Below are 24,190 nucleotides of genomic sequence, written 5' to 3' on the forward strand. Positions count from 1 at the left end.
GCTCCAGCATCAAGTGGTTACAATTATGGATTGCAAATTTATTGTCATTTGACGTCTACATCAGCTTTCCCCTGATCAACAGAACTCTCTGCTGGCAAATGGAATCATTAGGCAAGATTTCAGCAGTCACGGGGATGCCAAAAAAGGTCACTAAATCATTTTGAAAAAGACAATGTGTTCCTCCATGTCAGCTCTCCAGTAAATCTCCCACAGAAGTCAAGACCACCTAGTGTGGAGGCTCAGAGGAGGGGGCGCTGAATTACAGAAGGGAGAGAGGAATTAAATTAGGATTGAAAAATAGGAAGGCAAGCACAGCGGGGCCTTTCGTCTTTACACTTCATAATTCCTGGAGAAGCACGAAAATAGTGGTTTATTTATTTATTTATTTTGTGTTTTGAGATGCAGTCTCACTCTGTCGCCAGGCTGGAATGCAATGGTGCGATCTTGGCTCACTGCAATCTCCGCCTCCCAGTTTCAAGCGATTCTCCCGCCTCAACCTCCTGAGCAGCTGGGATTACAGGCCCCTGCCACCACACCCAGCTAAATTTTGTATTTTTAGTAGATACGGGGTCTCTCCATGTTGGCTAGGATGATCTCCATCTCCTGACGTCGTAATCTGCCCGCCTCGGCCTCCCAAAGTGCTGGGATTACAGGCGTGAGCCACCGCGCCCTGCCAATAGTGGTTTACTTTTATCAGATTGGATTCTTCCTGGGAGATGGGCAGTGATGCCATGCTTGGGAGTCCGGGCGGTCCAGGGGAGATTTGGGAAGAGCAGTTGTATCCTGGTCCTCTAGAGCCCACCCGGGGCCCCACAGTGTGAAGCTGAGAGAACCTGTCCCCATGTGCACATGTCTTCTTTGTTTGAAGTCCCTTCTCTTCCCTAGGTAAGCATGGTCCTGAGTGACCCAGAATCCTCCCAGGTCCACGCATTCCTTCCCATGCTCACTGCCTCCACTGAGGCCTCCACTGAGGCTCCAACCAAGGCCATCTGTTCCTGGTCTCCCAACAGCCTCCTTGCTGGCCTCCTGCTTTCACTCCTGACCCTCTTGTCCATTCCACACCCAGTAGCCAGAGTGATCTTCTACAAGTGAAAGTAGGCCGGGCGTGGTGGCTCATGCCTGTAATCCCAGCACTTTGGAAGGTCGAGGCAGGTGGATCACCGGAGGTCAGGAGTTCGAGACCAGTCTGGCCAACAGAGTGAAACCCTGTCTCCACTAAAAATACAAAATCAGTCAGACATGGTGGCGCATGCCTGTAATTTCAGTTACTCAGGAGGCTGAGGAAGGGGAATCGCTTGAACCCGGGAGGCAGAGGTTACAGTGAGCCAATATTGCACCATTGCATTCCAGCCTGGGCAAAAAGAGTGAAACTCTGTCTCAAAAAAGGAAAGAAAGTAGATTATGCCACATGCTTGTTTAAGCTGCTTCAATGGCTTCCCACTGGACTTAAGGAAAAACAAATCCAGCGTTCTTTTATTTCCCCACCCAGCTAGCATGGTCTCAAAAAATGCAAAGTTCTTAGCATGTTCTACAAAGCCCTAACTTGTCCCATGCCCATCCCGCAATTCATGTCCCGCTCCTGGATGCCCAGCTCATGACACTCCACCCTTTCTCTGAATCAAACATATCAGCCCTGCTCCCGTTTCTCCTGCCTGGGATGTTCTGCCTCCAATTTGCCACCTGACTCCTGTCTTCTCAATCTCCTCTATTTAAAGTAGGTGGCCCTGTCACAGTCCCTTGCACTACCCCATATTTCCTTGGCAGCCCCTCATTCTCAGAAATTGTTACTTGTATTTATGTGCTCAATAGATGTTAGCCCTTAGTATTATTGTCAACCTGCATCCCCTGTTTCTCTTATTCTGTGGTGTAGTCCAGGACTCAGAACAGAGCCTGGAACACAGCAGTTCCTCCGAGAGTTAGCACAGACATTTCTTATCCCGGATGCACAAACATCCCGGCAGAGTGTTAGTCCTTTCTACAGCAGGCTGGAAATGTTTCTTACATCCTCATACTTTTCTGGCTGTGCAAAGCCTGAAGATTGATTTGCACTGGGCTTCTGTTAGATGCTGGGGACTGTGCTTCATGTTTTGTGTACTTTTATGCATTTGATCTGCCTCACGGATGAGGGAAGTAAGTATTGCCATTTCACCCGTGGTGGATGGCAAAAGGAAGTATAATCACTTCCTGGACAGTATGTCCCTTTCTCCCTCTCTCTTTTCCTTCCTTCCTTTCTTTTATCCAGTATTTATAGAGTCTTGTTTCCAAGGAATACAACAGGAAGCCAATCAGATGCAGCCTCGGCCCTCCCAGAGCTTCGAGGTGCAGGTCGACCTTGTATGCAGTGTCAACTGGAGGCTCAGTTAAAAGTCTACTTCTCCGCCGGGTGCGGTGGCTCAGGCCTGTAATCCAAGCACTTTGGGAGGCCAAGGCGGGCAGACCACGAGGTTAAGAGTTCAAGACCAGACTGACCAACATGGTGAAACCCCATCTCTACTAAATATACAAAAATTAGCCAGGTGTGGTGGCACGTGCCTGTAATCCCAGCTACTCAGGAGGCTGAGGCTGGAGAATTGCTTGAACTGGGGAGGCAGAGGTTGCAGTGAGCTGAGATCATACCACTGCACTCCTGGCAACAGAGAAAGACTCCGTCACACCAAAAAAGAAACTCCACTTCTCCACTCACTTCCCAGCCCTGCAAAGTCAATTTCATGGAAACAATGCTCCAATATTTCGTAAAGCAAACCTCAATTGAACATCTGTCTCTAAGATTATGAAAAGACAAACTTTGTGCACCCAAGTAGAAGTCATTGTGTGCACATCCACCAGCCACCTGTCTGTTCAGCCTCCTGTCTCTGCCATCTGCTCCCCAAAACTGGGCTCCCTCCAATCATACTGAGCCACATGCATTCTCTGGAAGGAACCACACCCTCTCTCTCACTTACAAGGCTTTACTCTTGCCGCTCCTTCTTTCCACAACACTTTTCCCTCTTATCCACCTGGCTAGCTCCTTTTCATCATTCCAGACTCAGCCTAGATCTCTTCTTGTTTGGTTAGACTTCTTTGACCCCTCTTTTCCCCACTGGCTCTGTACTTCTGTTATGCTAGCAGTAAGCAGAGGCTAAGCCTTGTGGTTTCATTGTCTTCCTTCTGTGACGGGCAGCAAACATTCTGAGGGCAGGGCTGTTAGATCTGTTCACCCAGCCTCAATTCTAGGGGCACTACATTTTAGTTATTATGAGAGTAGCTCTTGTTAATTGAGGACTTCTACGTGCCTGATACAGGACTGGGCAGGTGCTTAGTGGTTGTATTTAATTTTATCTTTATAACAATATGTGAGCTCAGCCTTCCTGCTGCCACTTGATAGAAGAGACAGCTGAGGTTCAAAGAAGTGGCGTGACCTGACCCAGGTCCCTCAGCCAGGAAGAGGAGACCCAGCCCTGGGGCCAGACTCCAGCAGTTCCAGGACCCATGTTTTTCCCCACTGAGCTTAGCTGCTGTGTGTTTCCTTCTCAGGATTTCTAGGCATCAGGAACTCCCTGTCCGTGGAGACTGCATGTCAGGCCTTCCCTCCACTTACAAAGGCCTGGCATTTTTCATCCTCTTACATTTCTTGGTATGACGAGGTCCTGATTGGCTCTTTGACTTCTAAGCCAGAGCAGAGACTATCCAATAGGGACCCATCTCCATGGTTACCGCACACGGGAGAGTCTAACGAAAGGCAGCAGGGGGAAAAGTGGAGGCTCCTGCAAGTACAGGGGGAGGGGGGAGTCATAAACAATTAAACATGACAAAATCCTCTGGTGAGCAAAAATAGAATTATTTGACTGTGAAATCGAGTAATGTAGCATTGAAAATAACATTACCTGAAACATCATTTTTTTCTCCATCGATAAAAAAATACCAGATAAAACCACGCACATTTGAAGTGCCAATTTGCCGACGGCCCGGAGTGGTAGAAAGTTGCCTTGGTCAAAGATTTGAATTTTGGGGATATTTAAGCTTTTTGGGGGGCGGGGATTCATCTTTTCTCTCCTTCAAATAAGTGGTGTGTCTGCATCTCACGCTTTGGCGTACTACCCACAGAATTTCACCAAGGGATGCCAGAATGGTGCTGACATTTTTGGCCAAAATTCTGGCTTCAGGCAAATCCTCCATTTGTCTACATTTAGTATCCAGCTCTGCTACTTACTAGCTGTGTGGCCTTCCTGGTCACTTCATGTCTCTGAGGGCTGATTTCTTCACCTGTAAGCTGGGTGCAGTCATAGTTCCTTCTTTACAGAATTTAGGAGAAAGATTAATTGAGATAGCATACATAAGGCACTAGCAACTTAGGACTTGGAGCTTGGCCCCTCGGGAGGCAAGAGTTGGGCTCTGGTACTCCACATCAGTCATAAACTCAAGGCCAGCCAGGGGCACACACTTGCAGGCAGCAAGGGTTCTCTGTGTGTGCAAGGAGAGCAGCTGCAGGAGCTGGGGGATATCCCCAGAAGAGAGTTGCAGATGCATCTATTAGGGGGGAAACAAGCAGAAGCCAGGCGTGGGCACGAGGATATAGTATCAGAAATCCAAAGGCATCTCCACCATACCCTCCACAGGTGCATTTCACTGTGGCCAGGTTCTTACATAGCTCCCAGTTTTACGGACAAATGCCTCAGTCTCCCTAAAGGTAAATTAGTAAATGAAGGTAGGGTCTCCATCTACCTCTCAGAGATGATAGGAGAATATATTAAGTTATTTTATCAAAAAAGGATTAAAAGAAGAGGTTCCTTTCACTTCATTGTTACTGATCATATAATTAACCTACATGGTGATTCAAACAGTGCTCCATAAATGTTAGTCCTCTGTCAATATCGATGACACGGATATTTCTGATAATGGATAGTGTGCCAGGCACTATTCTAAGTTCGTGTCTTACAACATTTAATCATCATCATATCCTCATCATCAGATCCTCCTCCTTCTCATCATCACTGTCATCATATCATCATGATCATCACCATCCTCATGACCTTACTGAAAACTCCAGTGCAGTTCTTCCCAAGCATGGCTTAGCCACCAGCAAATGTGTGATGTGGCAAGTGGAGTTTTGCAAAGTGGCTGGTGGCAGGAAGAGAATGGGAAAGTCGGAGGGAAGGAAATGCAGGTTAATGCTATACTCCATTTTTTCTCAGGGATATATCTTTTGTCCCCCCGACCCCTCCCAGAGCTGCTTTAGATAAATCTATACTTACGATCTCTCTTTATTCCTTCAAATAAAGTGGCACCATCCGTTTCACATCTTACTTTAAACCCTAAGTAAATGAAAGGGTTTTTTTCTTTAAAGTAGGTGATCAAGGGCTGGGGGTCAGGGGAAAGGGAATCGAGAGGGAAGCAATTCCTCAGTCACTTGCTCTGTGTGTCAGATCCACGCCGACACTCCCCACCCCGGTGCACTATCTGACCTAATCCTCAACACAAACTAAGGCAGGAGACAGGGGGCTGCAAGGACCTTCACTGCCATCCAATTTGTGCCGGCTCCTTTCAGCAATCTGAACATATATTGTTTTTAAGTCCTCACAGCATCTACTGGGCATCTTTAAACAGCCCTTTGTAGGTACAGGCAGGGGATGATGTGACTACAGGAGTCATGTGGTAGAAGGAACACATGTGTAGGGTCTAAGCTGGACTCGCATTCTCTCTCTGCCATGGACTGTGAGGCTGGGGCTTTTCATTATTTCTAGGCCTCAGTTTCCTCTTATGTAAAATGAATGACTATCACCCATCCTGTGAGATTACTGAAAGACCTGAACAGCGCCTTTAAGGATCTGAGCACAGGCTGAAATATTAAGAGAAACTGCATCACTGGAGCCTCATTTCACATCACCCGTGCTCTCCCTCTCCCTTCCCCTCACTGACTTCATTTCAGGCACCTGTACTTGTCCCTCTTCTCACTGGCCTCGGAGCCTCGACACAGGCTCTTCCCTCTGCCTGGAACACACTTCCTGTGGTTGCTCTCCAGCCTGGGCGACAGAGTGAGGCTGCATCTCAAAAAGAAAAAAACAAAAACAAAAACAAAAAAACTCATCCATCAGCCTCCCCTGCCAGACCAGAACTCCACAAGGCCAAGAAGTATCATTGTTTGTGATTCCACTCTATCCCTAGAGCCTTATATAGGGCTTGAGAAAAAGTACATGCACACAAATACTTTTGGAATTATGAATGACACAATTATTATTATAGCCGTATTATTCTTACTAGTAGCAATGATGGGACAATGAGAATTATTTTTGGTATTTTGGAAAATCCAAAGTAAATGGCTTCTTATTTGAGGTGAGAGTGCGTAGGTGCATTGAGAGAACAAACTGTGTTGTCTTGAACTAGAAAGAGATCCTCTAAGTGGAGGGGTGAAAACACAGGGGCCAGCCTTGTCAGAGCTGGAGTGTACAGTTATTTATGTCAGATTAGTGAAAACGAGAAAACAATTTCTGGGCGTGGGGCAGAGCGCGTAAATTGAACTTCTTTTTGTTTCTAGATTTCCTTTTCTGTTGTTCTCTTTCCACGCTGTGTCCCTCCTTCATCTCTCTTCTCCTGACTTCTCTCTGCTCATCTTGCAAGTCTCAGAATCGGGGCTCCCATTCAGGAAGCCCTCCCGGACTCCCCGTGTCCTCCTCCACCCTTGACCCCCATCCTGGATTAGATGTTTCTCCTTGGTGTTCCCATAAAACCCAGGAAGTCTAACTTTTAGATCTTATCCCACTGCAGGTAAAATTGGCGTAGCTGTGGCCAAATAGCTTCTCTCGAGCCTCAGTCTAAAGTGGAGGGTCAGACTCTAAGCTTCCCAAGGGCAGGAAGCTCGTATATTTCCCTGTTATAGTCCCAGTGTCTGTAAGAAGTGTCTGATAAATATCGGTAAAAAGAAAGAAAAGAAGGGAGGGAAGAAAGGAGGAAGGGAGGGAGAAAGGGAAAACAATTTCTCTTAGATTGCTCTCCTGTGCCTCTCTGTCCTGAAGAAGCCTTTCTGGTTTTCTGCTGATGTGTGGGGCGTTCAGAATAAGAAAGAACAAAAGTAATTACTTATGTGTATGTAAAACCTTCCTCTCTTTCAAAAGTGACAGCAAGAAGTGAACAAAAATCAACAGGTGGGCCAGACCTGTGCCTCCCCCACAAGGAGCAGCCACAGAATGTCACCAATTCTCAGGAATAATCAAGCTGTGGGGCTTCCCCGAGAGAGCCAGGGAGGTGACATTTACTGCCATGCGTCTATTACACAACAGAAAAAGGAAGACCAGCTCACAGAGGTGGGCTGAGCCCCCTCAGAGTGGGTTAGCGCTGCGGGGCTGGAGGAGGAAAGAAACAGCAGCTTCCCCTGTGTTGTACCTGGCAGCCACCAGACCTCCTTTCCTCCTTCCTCACTCCCCTGCCATGACTTGCTGCACCCCCACCCTGTCCCTGCTCACCTCCAACACCTCTCAAGCCTCTCTCATGCTTGCCAGTCTCTCCCTTGTCTCAGCCTTTCTGGCATTGAAAATCTGAAATTTAGAATCTTCCAAGCTCCCTCAGTGTGCCTTCCCTGTCTGGCTCAATGCATTTGAATGTTCTCACTGGGACTTTCTTTGGATATGTGACGTCTGTTAGCTGTGTGGCCTGGGGTAAGTCACTGAACCTCTCTAGGCCTTATTTCTCCCCATCTCCCCCACCCCCGCATGCTCTGGCCCTGGCCTCTTTCTCCAGCTTTCATTTTCAGAGCTGTCCCCTTGCTCCCTGAGCTGTGTCTCCCCCGACCCTTGATACATCTTTAGATCCACCAGGCCTGCTCTTGCCTTCAGTGCTTGGCGAGGAGCAGGTACTCTTACCGCTTCTTGGGAACCCCTCTAAGTGCTGCTTGGCCAGTCTCAACATAAACAGACCCTCCCAATGCGGCCTTCCCCTGAGCTCCTTGTAAACTGGCAGGCCATAGTGCCCTCTGGCCCTCCACACTGCCTTGTTTTTCATCATTATGACACTGTTTGTCTGTCCATCTCCCCGACAGGAAGGCCAGCTCCTAACCTACAGTGAGTGCTCCCTGTAGAGCACCTGAGTGAATAAAGGGAGAAGCTTTGTATAAAAAAAATCTACACATATCACGGAGCAATAACTTGAAGGCTTACTTCATTGAACAAAATCTCCTTTAGCCATAGTCCTTTGCCTACTGGCACGAGTGCTGGGTAGCTTGTAAGAGCATATATTTGGGCTGAAGTTGGTGAAACTTTAGAAACACTTGCTCAGTCTGGACATACATCCTTTGGGCCGGGGGTTTTGGCATGCAAGAAGATTCCACTCTGCAGTAAATATAGCTGAGGCACCGTTACACATGTTCAAAAATCAGCTCACTAAGACTATGCACTTTAAAGGCACCACACTTTGAAACATTGTCTGTTCCATGTACACTGAAGCTGAGCACTGGCTGCCCAGTGCTGTGTAAGGAACCCTGTGCTCCAATTCTGACGGCTCTGGCCTGGAGTCTCAGCTCCGCTACCTGCTGCTGTCTCGGGCGTCTGAAACACCTTCTCTGAGCCTCAGCTTTCTCATCTCTAAAACGGGTATAATATTTACTTTGCAGTTTTGCTGTGAGGATTAGACAAATACCATAGGTCAAATGTGCTGGGTAACAGCATTGACTAAATATCATAAGGAGTAGAGAACACACACCATTTCGCAAGCTATGCCAGTAGTGAGTATTGCGCCCTAAGGCAAGAGATGTATCAGTAGATGGCAAAAGATTTATAGAATCTGCAAAGAAACCAGAGTATATTAGGAGGGCAGGGTGACCAACTCGCCTGGTTTGTCTGGAATTTTCTGGTTTCAGTCTCGAATCCCTGGAACCCTTCCGACCAAGTCCTGGGTAAGCCTGAATGGTTGGTTCCTCTCCAGCGGAGCCCAGCCTGCCCCTCTCCTCTGAGTAGCAGCAACCTGATGAAATCTTAAGAAGAAGGAAGTAGAGTTTCCTAAAGAACAGCCCAGTATCCTCTGAGATGGGGACAAGCGGCATTCATGTAAGAGCCCAAAGCCCTAGTGGGGTTACCTTGAGGGAGAGGGGACAAAGACCACCGAGAAACAGGGCCAGTGTCTCCACCTGACCTGCCACCAGATCCAGGGGCTGCAAACCAGCAGCCTAGGAGTTGAATCTGGTCTCTGATATACTTTGTTTGGCTTGAAGGGTGTTCAGAACAACAACAACAAAACAAACCAAAACCCAAACCAAACCAAACCAAACCACATCCATAAAAAAAAACCTCTCTACTAAAACACTGGGGAGCTCCCACAAAGATCTGGATTTGCTACTTCTTTGGAAACCACTGGTGCTGTGCAAGGCCTCCTTGCTTCCCTGTGACTGTCCCTGCCAGCATGCTAGGGTCCTCCAGGTCACCGCCCAGCCCTGGGAGCACTTGTCTTCATGATCCCTAATATTTGGGAGCCGGTATCCACTGTTTGCTGCAAATAAACGTTCAACAGTCTTGATGCTGAATGCCAGTTTTAAGGTAAATTTGTGTTTATTGATGGCTATGAAGTATGGATAGGTGGAAGATGATTCCGTAGCAAGTCAAATTTGCCCAAAATTCATTGAGGAAAAGCTCTTGGTCACAACAATTAGAAGATGTCTGAGTTGGAAAGTATCTGTTTTTTGTTTATTGTCACAGATAAAAGGTATAGAATCAGCCCCATGGAAACACCTTCTGTGCCTAAATATATTCTGTGCCTCCTGCAAGTAAACAAATAAATAAATACCCAAAGAAACACACGAACATGTTCCAGGAAATAAACCAAACCAAACACCCATTTTCCTTATACTCCTGGCTTCTTGGGCTTCTGGAGGTGAATGTTCTCAACAGCCACACAGAGTTCTGTAAAACCCCCAAATGTGACATGTGCCTGTGGCTGCTGGCATCCCTTTCCCCTCCAGGTGAGCCTCACATAACATTTACACTGGATTTAATAGGAGAACATGACATGCACTGATTTTCAACAAACTCCTGATCTTCCAGGAGAGAGTCAGGAAAGAAGGCAACTGCACACCAAATCCTCTTCTATTTTGGTACCCTTAACACATTCCCTTATCTCCCTGGCCTACATATCATTTAACAAACTGCCCTGCGATTCTTGCAGGGCGTGGCGTCATGACTGATTTAAAATCCCCGCATTGCTAAAACTGCATTGTTCTTCATCAAGTTGAGTCATTTTTATGTGAAGTGTCAAGCTCCCTAACAAATAACTCCTGCCAGACAAATCAAGTTCCTCGTCTTAGAGCCGAGGCTAAATAGTTTATAGCTTTAATCTGCTCACCGAGGTGTGCAGTCTATGACAGTAATTATAAATGCAAGGAGAAATTATAGCTGAATGCTTTAACTGCATTAGGAGCCGTTTGATGAACAATCATGAACGCCTGCTCATTTCCAACAATAGAGGGCAAGTTAGTGTCAATGCGTTAGAGAGATTTCAGTTCTGCATGGCTTTTTCTCCCATTTACCACGGAATGTCACTTGTCTCCTAGAAAGTAGAAAAAAGCATCGTGGAAAGCTTTAAACTTGATAGTTAAAAAAAAAAAAAAAAAAAGACAAAGAGAAATGCAGGGAAAACTGTTTATCATTATGACTTCTTTTTCTCTGTTTGTTTGGCGGCAGGTTGAGTTTCAAATTAGCTCAGTGAAGGTAACTGCTTGTTTACTTACTAGAGGCCTTAAAAAAAAAAAAAAAATCCTCCCCAAGCCATTTTTTAAGAGGTCTTTATGGAGAAAGACTTCTTTGCAGGAAGGGCAAGTTCAAAAGCCTCACAGGAAGCAGCTCTGGCAACCATGTGAACCTCCACTAGATTCTGCTCCTCCTCTGCAACCACCTAAGCTAATGACACAATTTAGCTCTTTATTTTCCCCTCCTCACTTTCGCAGAAAGACGTTTTTAATTTAGCTGAAGAATTACACAAATGTATTTTAAAGACATAAATCCATATAAAAAATATGAGCTAATTAAAACATTGCACTCCCTGTCGCTCATGGATTTTCAATTTAGCGAAAGAAAAAAGAATTGCATCTGGTTAAATGAAAAGATGATACTGATGGCAGATTGGAGTAAATGAAAAATAATGTTACTCTATATTAAAGCACCAAATTATACACGTCAGGATTGAGCATTCAAAAGTCCAAATGAGGGGGAAGGTACAATGGAGGCTGAGATGCGTACACAGAGCTAAGCCAGATCCTTTTGAAAAAATGCAAATGTTAAGGAGGACGATGCATTGGTTTCTTGCTGCTTGAGAGATGCTACAGTCTTATACTTGACCCTGTTTCTCAGTTCTCATTTCGTCTCCCTAAAATGAATCCCCAAGGGTCAGAATGAGGATGTTCTTTTTTAATCTTAGGTATCTATATTTTCACTGGAATTTGGGTCATTTCTTGGTTAGACACCATACGGCAAATGTATAATTACCTGATTGAACAAGAGCATTAAAAGAAAGAGAACAAGCATGTTCTGCTTTACCCTGCGGGTCAGTCCTGGGCCCCTGAGTTGCAATGTTTGATAGCTGGAGCCTCCAAAAGACCCAGGAAAGTGCCCTTTCTCTTCTCAACTTTTAGGCCACATTTTACAGCTTTTTCTCTGGGCTGTTGGAGGCACATCTGGCCATGAGTATTGCCTAGAAACCATCAGGCAAGGAGGAGGAAACTAAGGCGCAGGAGAAAGTTGATGAGCATTGGACAGTCCTGGGTTCGAATCCTGCCTCCAGGCTTAGTTTTATGCTCTTGGACAAATCATGAAACTCTTGGAGCTTTGGTTTACCTCTCTGCAAAATGAGGATAATATGAATAATTACGCCTGAGTTATAAAAAGAGGCCAGTCAATGATAGTTTCACTGTCATTGTCATCTGAATCAAAGAGCAGGTTGAGGTTTTGGAGGATTATTAATTAGTTAGAGTTGAGAAGTTGCTGCGAGTTCTCTATGCTGCAGGTGAGGCTACAGAGCATGGTAAGAGCATGCAGTGGCTCTGCCTAGAACTTGCTTTTCTTATAGACCTATTATGTGCTTTTCTTGTAAACCTACTACGGGCTTTAAGGAAAATAATTACATACATTTAATTCTCACAACCTTCCTATGAGAAGGATACTATGTCCACATCATATAGATGTAGAAGTGGGGCATGTTTGCATGAAAGCGGGTGAATTGGGCATTCTTTTCCAAACACTGCCTCTAAGACCACTGTTCCCCATCCTGGCTTCCCCCAGAACCAGGCAGAGCCACCTCCTGTGTGCTCCTTTCAGCATTTCCCTTAGAGTTTTTCATCTATTTGTCTGCCACTAGCCTCAAAGGCAGACTCTTGTCCTGGTTATGGCTTACTCCCTGGGAATTAGCACAGTGCTTGCTGTGGAACGATGACTTTCTAGATATGTCATAATGAATGAGTGAGGCTCAGAGATTGCAGGACCTTGGGGAATTCAGGCAGAATTTCTCTGCCTCCATTTTCTCCTCCCTATCATGAGTGAATCAACCTCCATTTCGTAGGGTTGTTTGTGAGAATAAAGTAAAATAATGTTTGCAAAGTGTTTGCTGCAAGGCCTGGCACATTTTGCTATTATAATTGGTAGAACTGCTGCTTCACTATTATACTTCCATTGTTAAATATAATAGAGTCCAGTGCAAAGTAAAAGCACAACCAATATTTGTTGAAGGATGAAAGTAATGCAGGGAAGGAAGAAAAGAAGGAAGGAAAGAAAAAAGGAAGGAAGAAAAGAAGGGAAAGAGGAAGGAATGAAGGAACAAAGGAGGGAAAAGAGGATGAAAGGGAGGAATATTTATTTAATGGAGGAAGGAATGGTTGATGCCATTAATAGGCATTAATTTGTCCGGGCTGTTTTATTCTTCCCAATTGCCATATAATCTATGCTATTAAGATTGCCAGATTTAGCTAATAAAAATACAGGATGCCAGTTAAATTTGAATTCTGATAAACAATGAATACTTTTAAAATATAAGTATGGCCTATGCAATATTTGGGCCAGATTTACACTCAAAACATATTTATAATTTATCTGAAATATAAATTTAACTGGACATCCATTCTGTATTTTGTCTGGCAACCTTACACGCTTTTCACCCTGAACATATGTTTTTATCAAGCTGCCCACAACAGAAGTGGCAGCTCATTGGACTAGAATACTTTCCTGCCAACGATTTCAAGGCTAGGTGTGCCGTTAAACTTGTACACTATATTACACAGTAATGACTATAATTTCAAGCCTTTATGCATTTCAGACTCATTGATTTGCTCTCAGTTTAATTTCTATTAGTCAAGAGCATGTGGCTTTTTTTTTTTTTTTTTTTTTTTTTTGTGACGGAGTCTCGCTCTGTCGCCCAGGCTGGAGTGCAGTGGCTGGATCTCAGCTCACTGCAAGCTCCGCTTCCCGGGTTTACGCCATTCTCCTGCCTCAGCCTCCCGAGTAGCTGGGACTACAGGCGCCGCCACCTCGCCCGGCTAGTTTTTTGTATTTTTAGTAGAGACGGGGTTTCACCATGTTAGCCAGGATGGTCTCGATCTCTTGACCTTGTGATCCGCCCATCTCGGCCTCCCAAAGTGCTGGGATTACAGGCTTGAGCCACCGCGCCCGGCCAGCATGTGGCTTTTAAAGATACATACAGATACCTATTGAAATTGTTCTAGATTACTTATGTCCTAAAATAGAGATGCACACTTAATATTTTCTAATGAATTTTTAATGAAAAGTTACATTTAATATTTGGCAGAGCATTTTGCAGGATTTAAGATATATCTGATAAAGGAAAGAAAATTCAGATCAAAAGTTGTGTGTTTCAGAACACATAGATAGGTTAAAGCTCTCAAATTTTCCATGAAATCTTGATCCTACTTTCTAAAAGATCATGTCATTTTGCACAATTTGTGCTATCATGCATTACAACTAAGATTAGAGTTCCAGACAACAGTGATGTCATTTCATGACCATTTACAAACCTTACATGCATCATTCTAAGCAATGGGCAAGGTATTGCATAAATGTTGTTCTAAAAGAGGACCCCGGGGGTGGAGGCATTTTTTTCTAAGATGACCAAAGCACCAAGAATCGACCTTTGTACAGATGGAGGAAACCTTCAGGCAGATAGGAGTATTATTGGGATGAACACAAACACAGACAGTACCTGCACCAGCTTTTCTGTTTACAAAACATACATACATGCCCATAGCTTTGAGTGAGTCCCAAACACTCAAACCTGTTTTTCTTCAGTCCTCTCAGAACCACAGCCTAATGGTGCTTGTAAGGATGGAGCTTTGGTTTTGTATAATGAAAACACTAATACGGTGCTTTTGAGGTCCAGATTAGATATACTCATCCTGTACAAACGCAGGGAGGTGCCAAAATGGCTATCTTATCTATGTATTTAACAGATTTGTAAGTACCTTTTGTATATGTTTTTCCAAATTATTGGTTTACCTTTGAATCCCTAGAACAGGTATCATACCTTCCAGATTCTGACTGACGATGGATCAAGCTTTTTTTCCCCTTCCCTCTTCCTATCTACATATCACAGTGTTTTGGCAATTATATTAATTTTCTAAAAAAGATTACAAACCTAACAGGCGGAAAAGTGGTCTTTGTTATAGTACAAATAAATATTACCTGTTTGTCCTCTTCACCATGGTTTCAACCCACTACTATTGGATTGAAATATCTTTCTTCTCCCTAGGTATTCTGTGTATGTGCCGCCACCCCCCCTTTTTTTTTTTAAAGAACCAGGAAAACATAATGGCAAGTTATATAAGATTTAAAATGTTATACAGCAAATAAATAGGACGCTGTCGAGGCCCAAGCTCAGGTGTGAATTCAATGGATGCATTTTGGCTTTTCTTTCAATTCCGTGAGCTGAACAAATCATGCTTGGAAAGAATGAGAAGAATCTGCCAATAACACATTTAATCATCATGATAAAAACATGCAAACCAAAAAGACAGTCTTCATTTGGGACCAGATAGCAATTAGAGTTATAGGAGGACTCCTCTCCATCAGAAGCAGAGATCTCCTCACTCAGGGGAAAGCCCCAGGTCAGATATTTGAACTTTTTATTTCATCTTGGCCATCCTCACACTCAGTAAGCCTCTCTGTCTGATGTGAGGCGAGCCCAAAGCCATGCCATGTAAATACCGCTGTCTACCTGGAACTCTCCTAGTGTCCTACCTTTCTAACTTGTTCTGAAAGTCTTCTATTTATAAACCAATGCTCTGACAACAGGGGGTGGTGAGCGATTATATGTTACTAGTTTTTCATATTTGATTGTGAATTAATTAAGAGCTAATTAGTTAGGAGCAAATCTGTAACTTAGCATGACATAAACTGGATTGGTCAGTGCGGAAGGTTTAGTTCAGGTTGGGTTCCCGTCTTGGGGAATGGCCAAAGGTGGAGGAACACGTGAACACATAGGAGGGCTCTTAGTGTGTGGGGGCATCGTGCTGGAAGGGAGAGAAAAAGAAGTACAGAAAACACAAATAGGCAAATGAAAGAGATTTGTTAAGACTCAGCCGTGCTTATACTCAATTTGAAAATGGATGGTGAAACTAATCTGCCAGGGCATTTGACCTTGGTCTCGGCCCTGTTTCCTAAAAATTATACAAATGGTCTGGGCATGGATGACTATATAAGGCATGGAACTTTTATGATACATGATGCAAATTATCTTCAAGCTGTGGGACTCCATGCACACTAAGTGTACAGAAAGCCATTTGTTTCTTTATGTGAAATGAAACCTCAAGGGCACACATTGCCTCTATCTTTGTTAAAGGTGGGCTCTAATATTGGCCTATCCACAAGACAACCAAAAGATGAAAGAAGAAAATAAGCTTCTTCTATTTTCATCTCAATGTTTCGCGAAGAAGAATATTTTTCTACCAACCTGTTTAGGACACATGCTCATTCACAGGACATGTAATGTAGAAAATAACCAAAGGGAAGAGGGTGGAAGGTGGCAATGGCTAAAAAGTAAGCTGCAAAAAGCATTAATTACAAGTAACAATCCTAAAGACAACTTCAAGCTATTCATGAGTTGATGAAAGAATCTCTATATAGTAACTACTTCTAGCACTCTCCAATCTTTCTTTCATTGCTCACCTTTTTGTCACCTTATAAGTCACTGGCATTGCTATGGAAAGGTAGAGTGGTGAAATGGAATGGCGACAGAAGTTAGTATCTAATAATTAAAATGAAAGATAGCCTTGGCTGGACACTTGAGCTTGCCTTGGGTAATTCAGGATTATGGATGATGAATTCCTAGAAAAAGCAGTAGTAATCTGTGAACTTTATCTCTCTAAACCCATTTTATTCTAGCTCCCAGCTCTAGACTGGAGAACTTGAGAGAATGATTAGGACTTAGTTTTCATGTTCTGGTCTTTCATAAAAATAAATCCTACTCAAGCAAGCTACTACCCTGCTTGGCATTGGGAGACACTAGCTGCCTCTAAGCAGACCCATCTCCCTGTAAGAAGCTCCTCACCAGGCTAGTCGCAATGCCTCGGAGCAAACTCATACCTGCAGAGCTATTCTTCATCCACGTCTGTTACAAACTGTGAATGGTGTTCGGGTGACTTGCTGTGCGTTTTGCTTAGGTGGAGTTTTACTGCATGTTTGCTCACAAATGTCCGACAGCACAACTTACACTTGAATTTAGAGTCTGTGTCCTCTTCGACAGCTATTGTTTCCGGAGACCTCTGAGCCGACGACACCCGGGAGATCTCTTGCTCCACCTTGCTTTGCTGGTCCACTGACAAGCGAGTCATGTCCTTCATTTGGAAACCCAGGTGAGATTCTAAGTGACTGATGTAGGTAGAAGGGGTTCTGAACTGGGAGGCACAGTCACTGCAATAAAAGATGGGGTGGCCTTTGTCCATGTTTTTTAGAAATTTCGTCCCGCCTGTTTTCCTAAGCTGGTACTTGACGTTGGCCAGCCAGTGACTGATAGTGGTCATTGAGAGTCCCGTAAACTTTGAGATTTGCATACGCTCTTGTGGGCCCAGATCAGACAGCAGGTATTTGCCCTCTGACGTCTGGAAGAGGCTTGAGGCAAACTGGGCTTGTAGAATCAGAAGATGCTGAGGATTCCAGTTGGACTGCCGGCCTTTTCTTTTATGCAAAGTTGAGACTTCACTGGAGACATCCTCAAAGCGTCTGACATCCATTTCCAGCTTCATGGGAGGGATCCTGGAAGAGGAGGCTGGCTTTGGGGTGGTGGCTTTGGGGAGGACTTTGACCATGTCGGCGATGTCAGACAGAGCGTGCTTCTGAGGTGGGGACGTACAGGATTGTGCTTGCGAGGACTCAGCTTTCTTGCTTTTGGACTTGGTCAGGTCGATGGGCTGATCGCTGTTCTCAAACAGGTAGCGCCTGGACACGCTGGCTGGCCTTGTGGAGGTGGGACTCAAGACCGGCTTGTCCATGACACTGAGATTCGACTTGTGGAACATGGAAATTGTGCTTGAACTTGGGCTGGAGCAGGAAGGTGAGCGCAAGGGCTCCGTGGCTTTGCCCAGGTGATTGTTCAGGACGGACTGCAGGGCGCTGAGTGGGTTGATGCATGGCAGGGCCGGGGCGTGGTTGGCGAGGGCGCACCCGTTGCTCAGAGCAGACGTGGGCTCCAGGGGCTGGGGTTTCTCCTTCTCGCTGCCCTCTTTCATCAGCTTGTCCTCCTCCTTCAGGGAACCCAGCTCAGTCTTTTTGGCTTCTGGAGGCGTTTCGCTTTTGCGGAAAGAATCGCCCTCACTGTGGCTGAAAGATGAGGCCTCTTCATGGGGACTTTCTTTCCCACACTCCTTCACGGCTTCATCTTTGTCTTCTGACTCCTTCTTGATTTGAGTGTAAGGGGCCAGGTGTGTAGGTACAGAAACGAGTGGCATCATTTTCCACTTTGGTGCAATGGGCCTCAGCTTGTTGGTGAGATTAGGCCGGATCTGCAGTACCTGGGATCCCATAGGCAGAGGCGGCTTGGCGCCCTCAGACAGCTGGTAGGCTGCGTGGATGCTGGGGTAGGCACTCCAGCTGGGGGCCCCGTTCTGGGCTTTGTTGATGGCTGTGGTGACAGTATTTTCCAAAGATTTCAAAATGTCCCCTCCACCCTTTGAGCCATCTTCCAAGTCCTCCTCCCTTAGGTATTGATATTTGATGGTAGGGTCTAAAGATTTTTGTAGAGGATCTTCATTGTCCTCGCTTTTCACGACTTTCTCATCCCTGCTGGTGTCCTCTGGCCTTTCTTTTTTACTCTCTTTCTTTAGCTCAGTTGTAGAGGCTGCACAATCTGATACTGAGTTACTGGATGGCTTGGGAGCCAGAGAATCACTGTTGGGGGCCTCGGACAACGACTGCATTTTCTCCACTGCTAGTGGGTCTAATACCAGCTGCTTCCCTTTCTTGGAGGCAGAGCTGGTGACCTTGAGAAAGTGACCTGTGACCATCATGTGGGTGGTGAGCTGCTGCAAGGTGTCATGGGAGCTCCCACACTCCATGCACTTTAAGATCTGGGACTTGCAGGCCTCAAACTGCCAGGTGTAGCTGGCTCCATTTTGGTAGCCATAGCGGTTGTTGGAGGACAACTGCAAGTTGGCGTTCTTCTGAGAAAAAGAATCTGCAAAAGATCCTGTGGTTGAATCGGGGGAACACGGCCGATTGACATCAAAAACGCGTTTTTTCGCCGGGGTGACCATTTTCGAGGAAATGGTTGGGACTGGCTCCTTCAAAGGCACTTTTTGGTAATGTTTTGTTTTAATCATGTGGACGCTCAAATCTTGGAGGGAATCGAAGGAGTCGCCACAAAACATACATTTCAGAACCTTTTGAGCATCCTCCTTGTCCATATCCTGGAAAGCCCTTTTCCGGGGCTTTGAATAGCTTGTGGGTCTGAGCTTGTCCTTTTTGCGGTTGTCATCTTGATAGTGGCCCGTTTCATTCATGTGCACAGTCAACTCGACTAGGGTGTCATAGGCTGCGCTGCACTGTCGGCACCGGAATCTGCTGGCCCCAGTGAACACAGTCCCGCACATCTTGCTGCTCTGCCGGTACAACTGCACCGAGCTGAACAGGCTGGGTTTCGAGACGGACCTAGAAGGCAAGTTCTGCTGCAGGCTTTTGGACAGAGCGTCTTGGTGCCAGTCAAAATCACTCTTGTTGCTGCCGTTTCGGGTGTCACAGTTCCGCCTCTCACTACCGGACAGCTTGAAGCCAAGGCCCAGGCCTGACCAGTAGGAATCCGACAGGATGTTGGCGTAGACAGCAGTCATTTTATCCATGCAGTTGTGCGCTTCATTTGGAAGCTTGACGTGAGTGTTTGCTTTCTTGTCCCAGGCATCTCGGCCGCAGACACTCTTGATGTCTGACACCTGATCACTGGCGTCGCTCAGCAGAGACTCATTCTCGGCATCCTGATTGGACAAATGACTTCCCGGAGAGTTCTGGTAACTGAAGCAGCTTTTTTGCTCTGGGCCCGTTTCTAGCTCCTCGTCCGTCCCTGTGTCATTGCCACCCTGCAGCTGAGCTACTGAACCGCTGTCCTCCTCCTCCTCCTCTTCTTTTATTTCCTCCTCTTCTTTCAGCTGTTCCTCCTGGGCGTAGCCTGCAAGAGAAGCAGCAGCGATGAAACGACAGTAACAGGCTCCATATTCCATTCCAATTTCCTCACACAGACTAAGTGCTTCCCATGCCGAACTGAACAGTGACTTGATCTACACTTTTATGCACTGTGAGCAATGGACGCAGGAAAAGCCAAATGGTGTTTTTCGTGCCATCTACTGTGTGTGGTTTTTTTTTTTTTTTTTTTTTTTTTTTTTTTTTTTAATTGGCAGGAGTCATAATTCTTTATAAATGCCTAGGGTCCCAAGTTAATAATTTTCAGGTTTGAGGAATGTCTTTCTAATATTCCTGTAGTGGGATAGTTGCTAAATTCATGTGTATGACTTTTAGGAAATCTGGATTGAAATTCATATCCCATTAAAGTCATACCTCTACAGGAAGAACGTTGGCGCATAAGGAGATTAAGACTTGACTCTTGGCATCTAGATGGTAAAGTTTACCAAGGCACTTGTATATATTGGCATATAACCCCATAAATAAATCATTTTCGAGTGCTCCGAAGTAATTTGGATGCACAGCCATTATATTTTTTGATAGCCACTGTCTTTTTGCTATAACATTTTTATTTGTAGAGAATCACACAGCAGGAAGAGAGATTATGGGGTATGCAAATAAAATCTATTGATCGTTGAAAAATTATATAAGCTCAGCAAATATAATGACTTTAAAATAATCGCAAATGGTGCTAAAATGGGAGATTTGGCGACTATCTTATTATTCTAAAACAGGTTTATGAAGACCTTTCCCGACAAGGTTGAAAATGCCCTCTCGATCTTGTGCCTGTAATTTCAAATGCACTGTGATTTGTGGGTACCCGTCATGAGATGCCAATTATATGTTTGATTTGTAGATGCAAAATGCTATTGGGGATGCATGCTTTCCCTTCTCTGAAAGGATTTAGGACCAGTAATTGCATAGGGAAAATGAAGACATGAGGGAGCCAGTGCAAAGGGAATTAATGGGCAAATATCCATCAATGGAGATGGGGAATGTGACATTATGCCTATGGGCTCATTTTCTTCACCTGGCCTTTTCAGAACCATGCAGATAAAATGCAACCAAAGAAGTCCCAAAGAAAAGGAGATCCAGTTTTAGGTTTGCAAGAACTGCACAATCTTAATGCAATTTTTTTTTTTTTTTTAATGAACTTCTATCTCCTCTCTCTGTAGCAGGTAGTGACTTGGGGAAAACCTTAGAGCAGGCTCTGTTATTTCCAGTCACTAAGGACAAAGCTTGGAAAAGGAGTGGCCATGCACTGGAGGGCCGTCCAGTGAGGCAGGCACAGAGAATTAGAAGAGAAGGGGGCTTGCTAGGATAAAGCAGCAACTCCAAAGGCTGCCACTGCTGCTGAAGATAAAGAATATTTATTGAGCAATTACTGTCTCCTAGGAAGTAAACTAGACACTGCAAATGCATTCTTTCATTTTGTCTAATATCTGCATGAAGTAGCCACTATTATTTTCATTTCACAGAGGGGGAAACTGAGGCTTTAAGGTAAGGAAATTCACCCAAGGCCACACAGCTAGCATTGCAGAGTGAGGACATAACACCCAGGTCTGCCTGATGGGAGAATGCCTCAACACAGGAGATGTCACTGTCTTTGGATTGCCAACCTAATGAAGAAGAACCCTTTGAGGAGACCCAAAGGCTAAAGGTTAAGCAGTGGAATTTCATTGAAATGTCACTAAATAGATAACCACATCAGAGGGGAAAACTGGAGACAAGAGCCCATGATTTTAGTGACAGAATACCATAAAACAAGATGAAATATATAAATTCAGTCTAGCCATGAATTTTATGGTTGTGTTAGTTATTTTCCTGCTATTGGTGTGGTGTGTTTTACCTTCCTAGCAAATTGACAGGTGGATTTTTTATTAAATTGGCATTATTGGTCTCTAGTCTCAAAAATCGGTTTGAAAAAACAACAACTACTCAATCTAGTCCAAAACCCATTAATAAGCGGTCACAACTTGCAAGAAAACTGTAGTTTAAAATGACCGTAGGGCCGAATTAGATTATTCCTGTTGGTATCATACCATTTTCTTTTTCCTGGATTAACTTGTGTGTTTGCAAAAAATAGGTATACCATTCAAGGAGAAAGTCTCTGTTATAAAATTAATACACTAAATAACAACTGATAAAATAAGTTGTTACTGAGCCAAGTAAAATACATCAGGGAATCAGACAAATTTCACCAATCAAATAGGGTCACTTTGAGAATGAAGGGAATGCTATTAATCCGGAACATATGCTGGGTCAATAGGTATTCAGCAGGATGGTCCAGGCTAAGACACGTGGTGACCACACCTACGGCTCACGTAATCACAGCAACCAAGAAGCAAGTAAAGAAATTTGGGGGTTTGGTGGCAGTGAGGACTTTCTGTCATCACAATTGGCTAAGGGAGTTTCCGGGTTTCATTCATCTCAGTATTTTCAGTGCCTAGCACTGTGCCTGACATTTAGCAAGAAGTTGGGAAGTAATTCATGTTGTGTGTACATTGATGAAATATACATACATGCACTCTAATGCTTGCGCCCATGCGTACACACACACACACACACACTCTGCCCATCCAATACAGTCATTTTCAAACTAGGAGAAAAGAAGTGTTCTTTTTTTTTTCACTGATATTTGGAAGCAGAGCTTTCCGGACCAGCTCAACCTCACAATCTACTTTGTCCTTCTAAATGGATTCCGCAGAAGAAAAGTCAGAGACAGCAAACGCCTCCCCCACAATACAGATAAAATTTTCCGCTTAATTAGGCATTGACATGTTTACTATAACCTTTACAGAAGAGTAACTCGTGCCGAGAGACCCTTTTTGTCTGTTTTCCTCTGCAGAGCAGACTAAATCTCATGCACTGGATAAGGTAAGGCATTGAAAAGCCTCATACAAAAAGTGCCAAACATCTGTCAAAGTGAGTGTATTTTAACAATGGCTGAGGGTTCCAAGGAGTTTTTTTTTAAAAACACATTTCAATATTATACATCTAAAACTGTTCATTTGACTTAAGTGATTTTGTTTGCCACCAGCAGTTGGGGCAAGGGAGGAAAAGCAGCCAGAACAGGGGTGATCTGGATGAATAATGAATATCAGTCTCTCTCTCTCTATTGATGACTTGTTTAATAAGATTGCATCATGTGTAAGTCTTAGTACAAGTGGATGAGTGGCAAGTGTATTCTTACGAATACTTATATAATGAAAGAAAACTATCACAGTTATGCCAAAGCACAGGACGAAAGAACTGTTCTCTACAGAACTTCCTTGTTGATTGGGGGTCGAAGATCAAACTTCATAGTGGCAAAAATTTCCTTTTCCAACCTAAATTTCCAGTTTCATCCATTTCCCCAGCTTGACTCCGGCCACATGAGATGTCCCCATTCCTGGAACAACTGATTCAAGAGCAAATCTGGTGCATTCTTTGACTGAACTACTGACTCAAGAGAACATTTTTCTCCCACTCCATGGCCACTGCCCTAGCCTGGGCCACCATATTGTCCACTAGGTTGGACAATGAGCTTCCTGCTTCTACTTCCCAGAGTCTGCTCTTCAGTGAACTGCTAGAAGATTCTTCGTAAAAGGGATTAGGTCATGACGTCCCTCTGTTTTAACTCCTGCAGTGTCTTCCTGTTGCGCTTACTGTAAAATCTCAACCCTTAGCATGGTCTACAAGAGCCTGCAGGATGTGTCCTCGGCCAACCTCCCTGCTCCTCTCTCAGCACCCATGGCTTGCTCTTCTTGCCTAGGAAACAATAGCCTACTTGCTCTTCCTTGAGCCCACCAATCCTTCTCCCGACTGAGGCTTTCTGCCTTTGTAGATTTTTCTGACCAAAAAGTTCTTCTTCTGCACCATCACATAGCAGGCTCCATCAAGTCTCAGCTCTGATGGGCTCTTCTCAGTGAGGCTTTTCCTGATGTCTCCCCTGCTCTGTGTAACTATCCATCACATCACCCTACTGCCTGAAATCCCTGGAGCACTTACCAGACTCTGAAATAAGCCCATTTGTTTATTGATTGATGTCTTCTTATACTGTATGTAAGGTTAGAATATCTATCCCCATGCAGTCAGAATGCTCCTCCCCAGTGCTCAGTTCACATCCTGGCACAGAGTGATGTCGACAAACTATTTGAATGAATGAATAGATTATACAGTAAAAAGGTTTATTCCAGCTGCAAACTCTGGCTCCGTTCCTCAGCAGTGCAATTGGTACTTCTGGTGGGTAAAGAGCTCCCCACCCCCAGCCCATGTACATCGATGTGAAATACAATCATAATAATCAACTTCACTCAATAATAAAACCAGAGCTGTGTGCTGAGGCTCACACTTGTAATCCCAGCATTTTGGGAGGCTGAGGCGGGCGGATCATCTGAGGTCAGGAGTTTGAGACCAGCCTGGCCAACATGGTGAAACCTAGTTTCTACAAAAAAAAAAAAAAAAAAAAAGAAAATTGGCCAGGTGTGGTTGTGCATGCTTTTAACCCCAGCTACTCGGGAAACTGAGGCAGGAGAATCATATGAAGTGGGAGATGGAGGTTGTAAGGAGCTGAGATTGTGACACTGCACTCC

The 24,190-nt window shown here is 44.7% G+C and overlaps 1 protein-coding gene across 3 annotated transcripts in view; it reads right to left on the bottom strand.

Moving 5' to 3' along the window:
• The window catches only part of LOC105470656 (teashirt zinc finger homeobox 2), a 503,687-nt gene that overhangs the window by 204,934 nt on the left and 274,563 nt on the right, over window positions 1–24,190 (bottom strand). The window contains exon 2 of one of the 3 annotated variants that reach the window (XM_011722835.3): window positions 16,536–19,605. In XM_011722835.3, coding sequence (XP_011721137.1) covers window positions 16,544–19,605 — 3,062 coding nt within the window. In that variant the 3' untranslated portion in view covers window positions 16,536–16,543. Of the gene's footprint in view, window positions 1–16,500; window positions 19,606–24,190 lie in introns of all 3 variants that reach the window. The other 2 variants (XM_011722837.3, XM_011722836.3) reach the window with 2 other exon arrangements.

The sequence above is a fragment of the Macaca nemestrina genome, chromosome 15 (genome assembly GCF_043159975.1).
Source record: "Macaca nemestrina isolate mMacNem1 chromosome 15, mMacNem.hap1, whole genome shotgun sequence".
NCBI classification, from domain to species: Eukaryota; Metazoa; Chordata; class Mammalia; order Primates; family Cercopithecidae; genus Macaca; species Macaca nemestrina.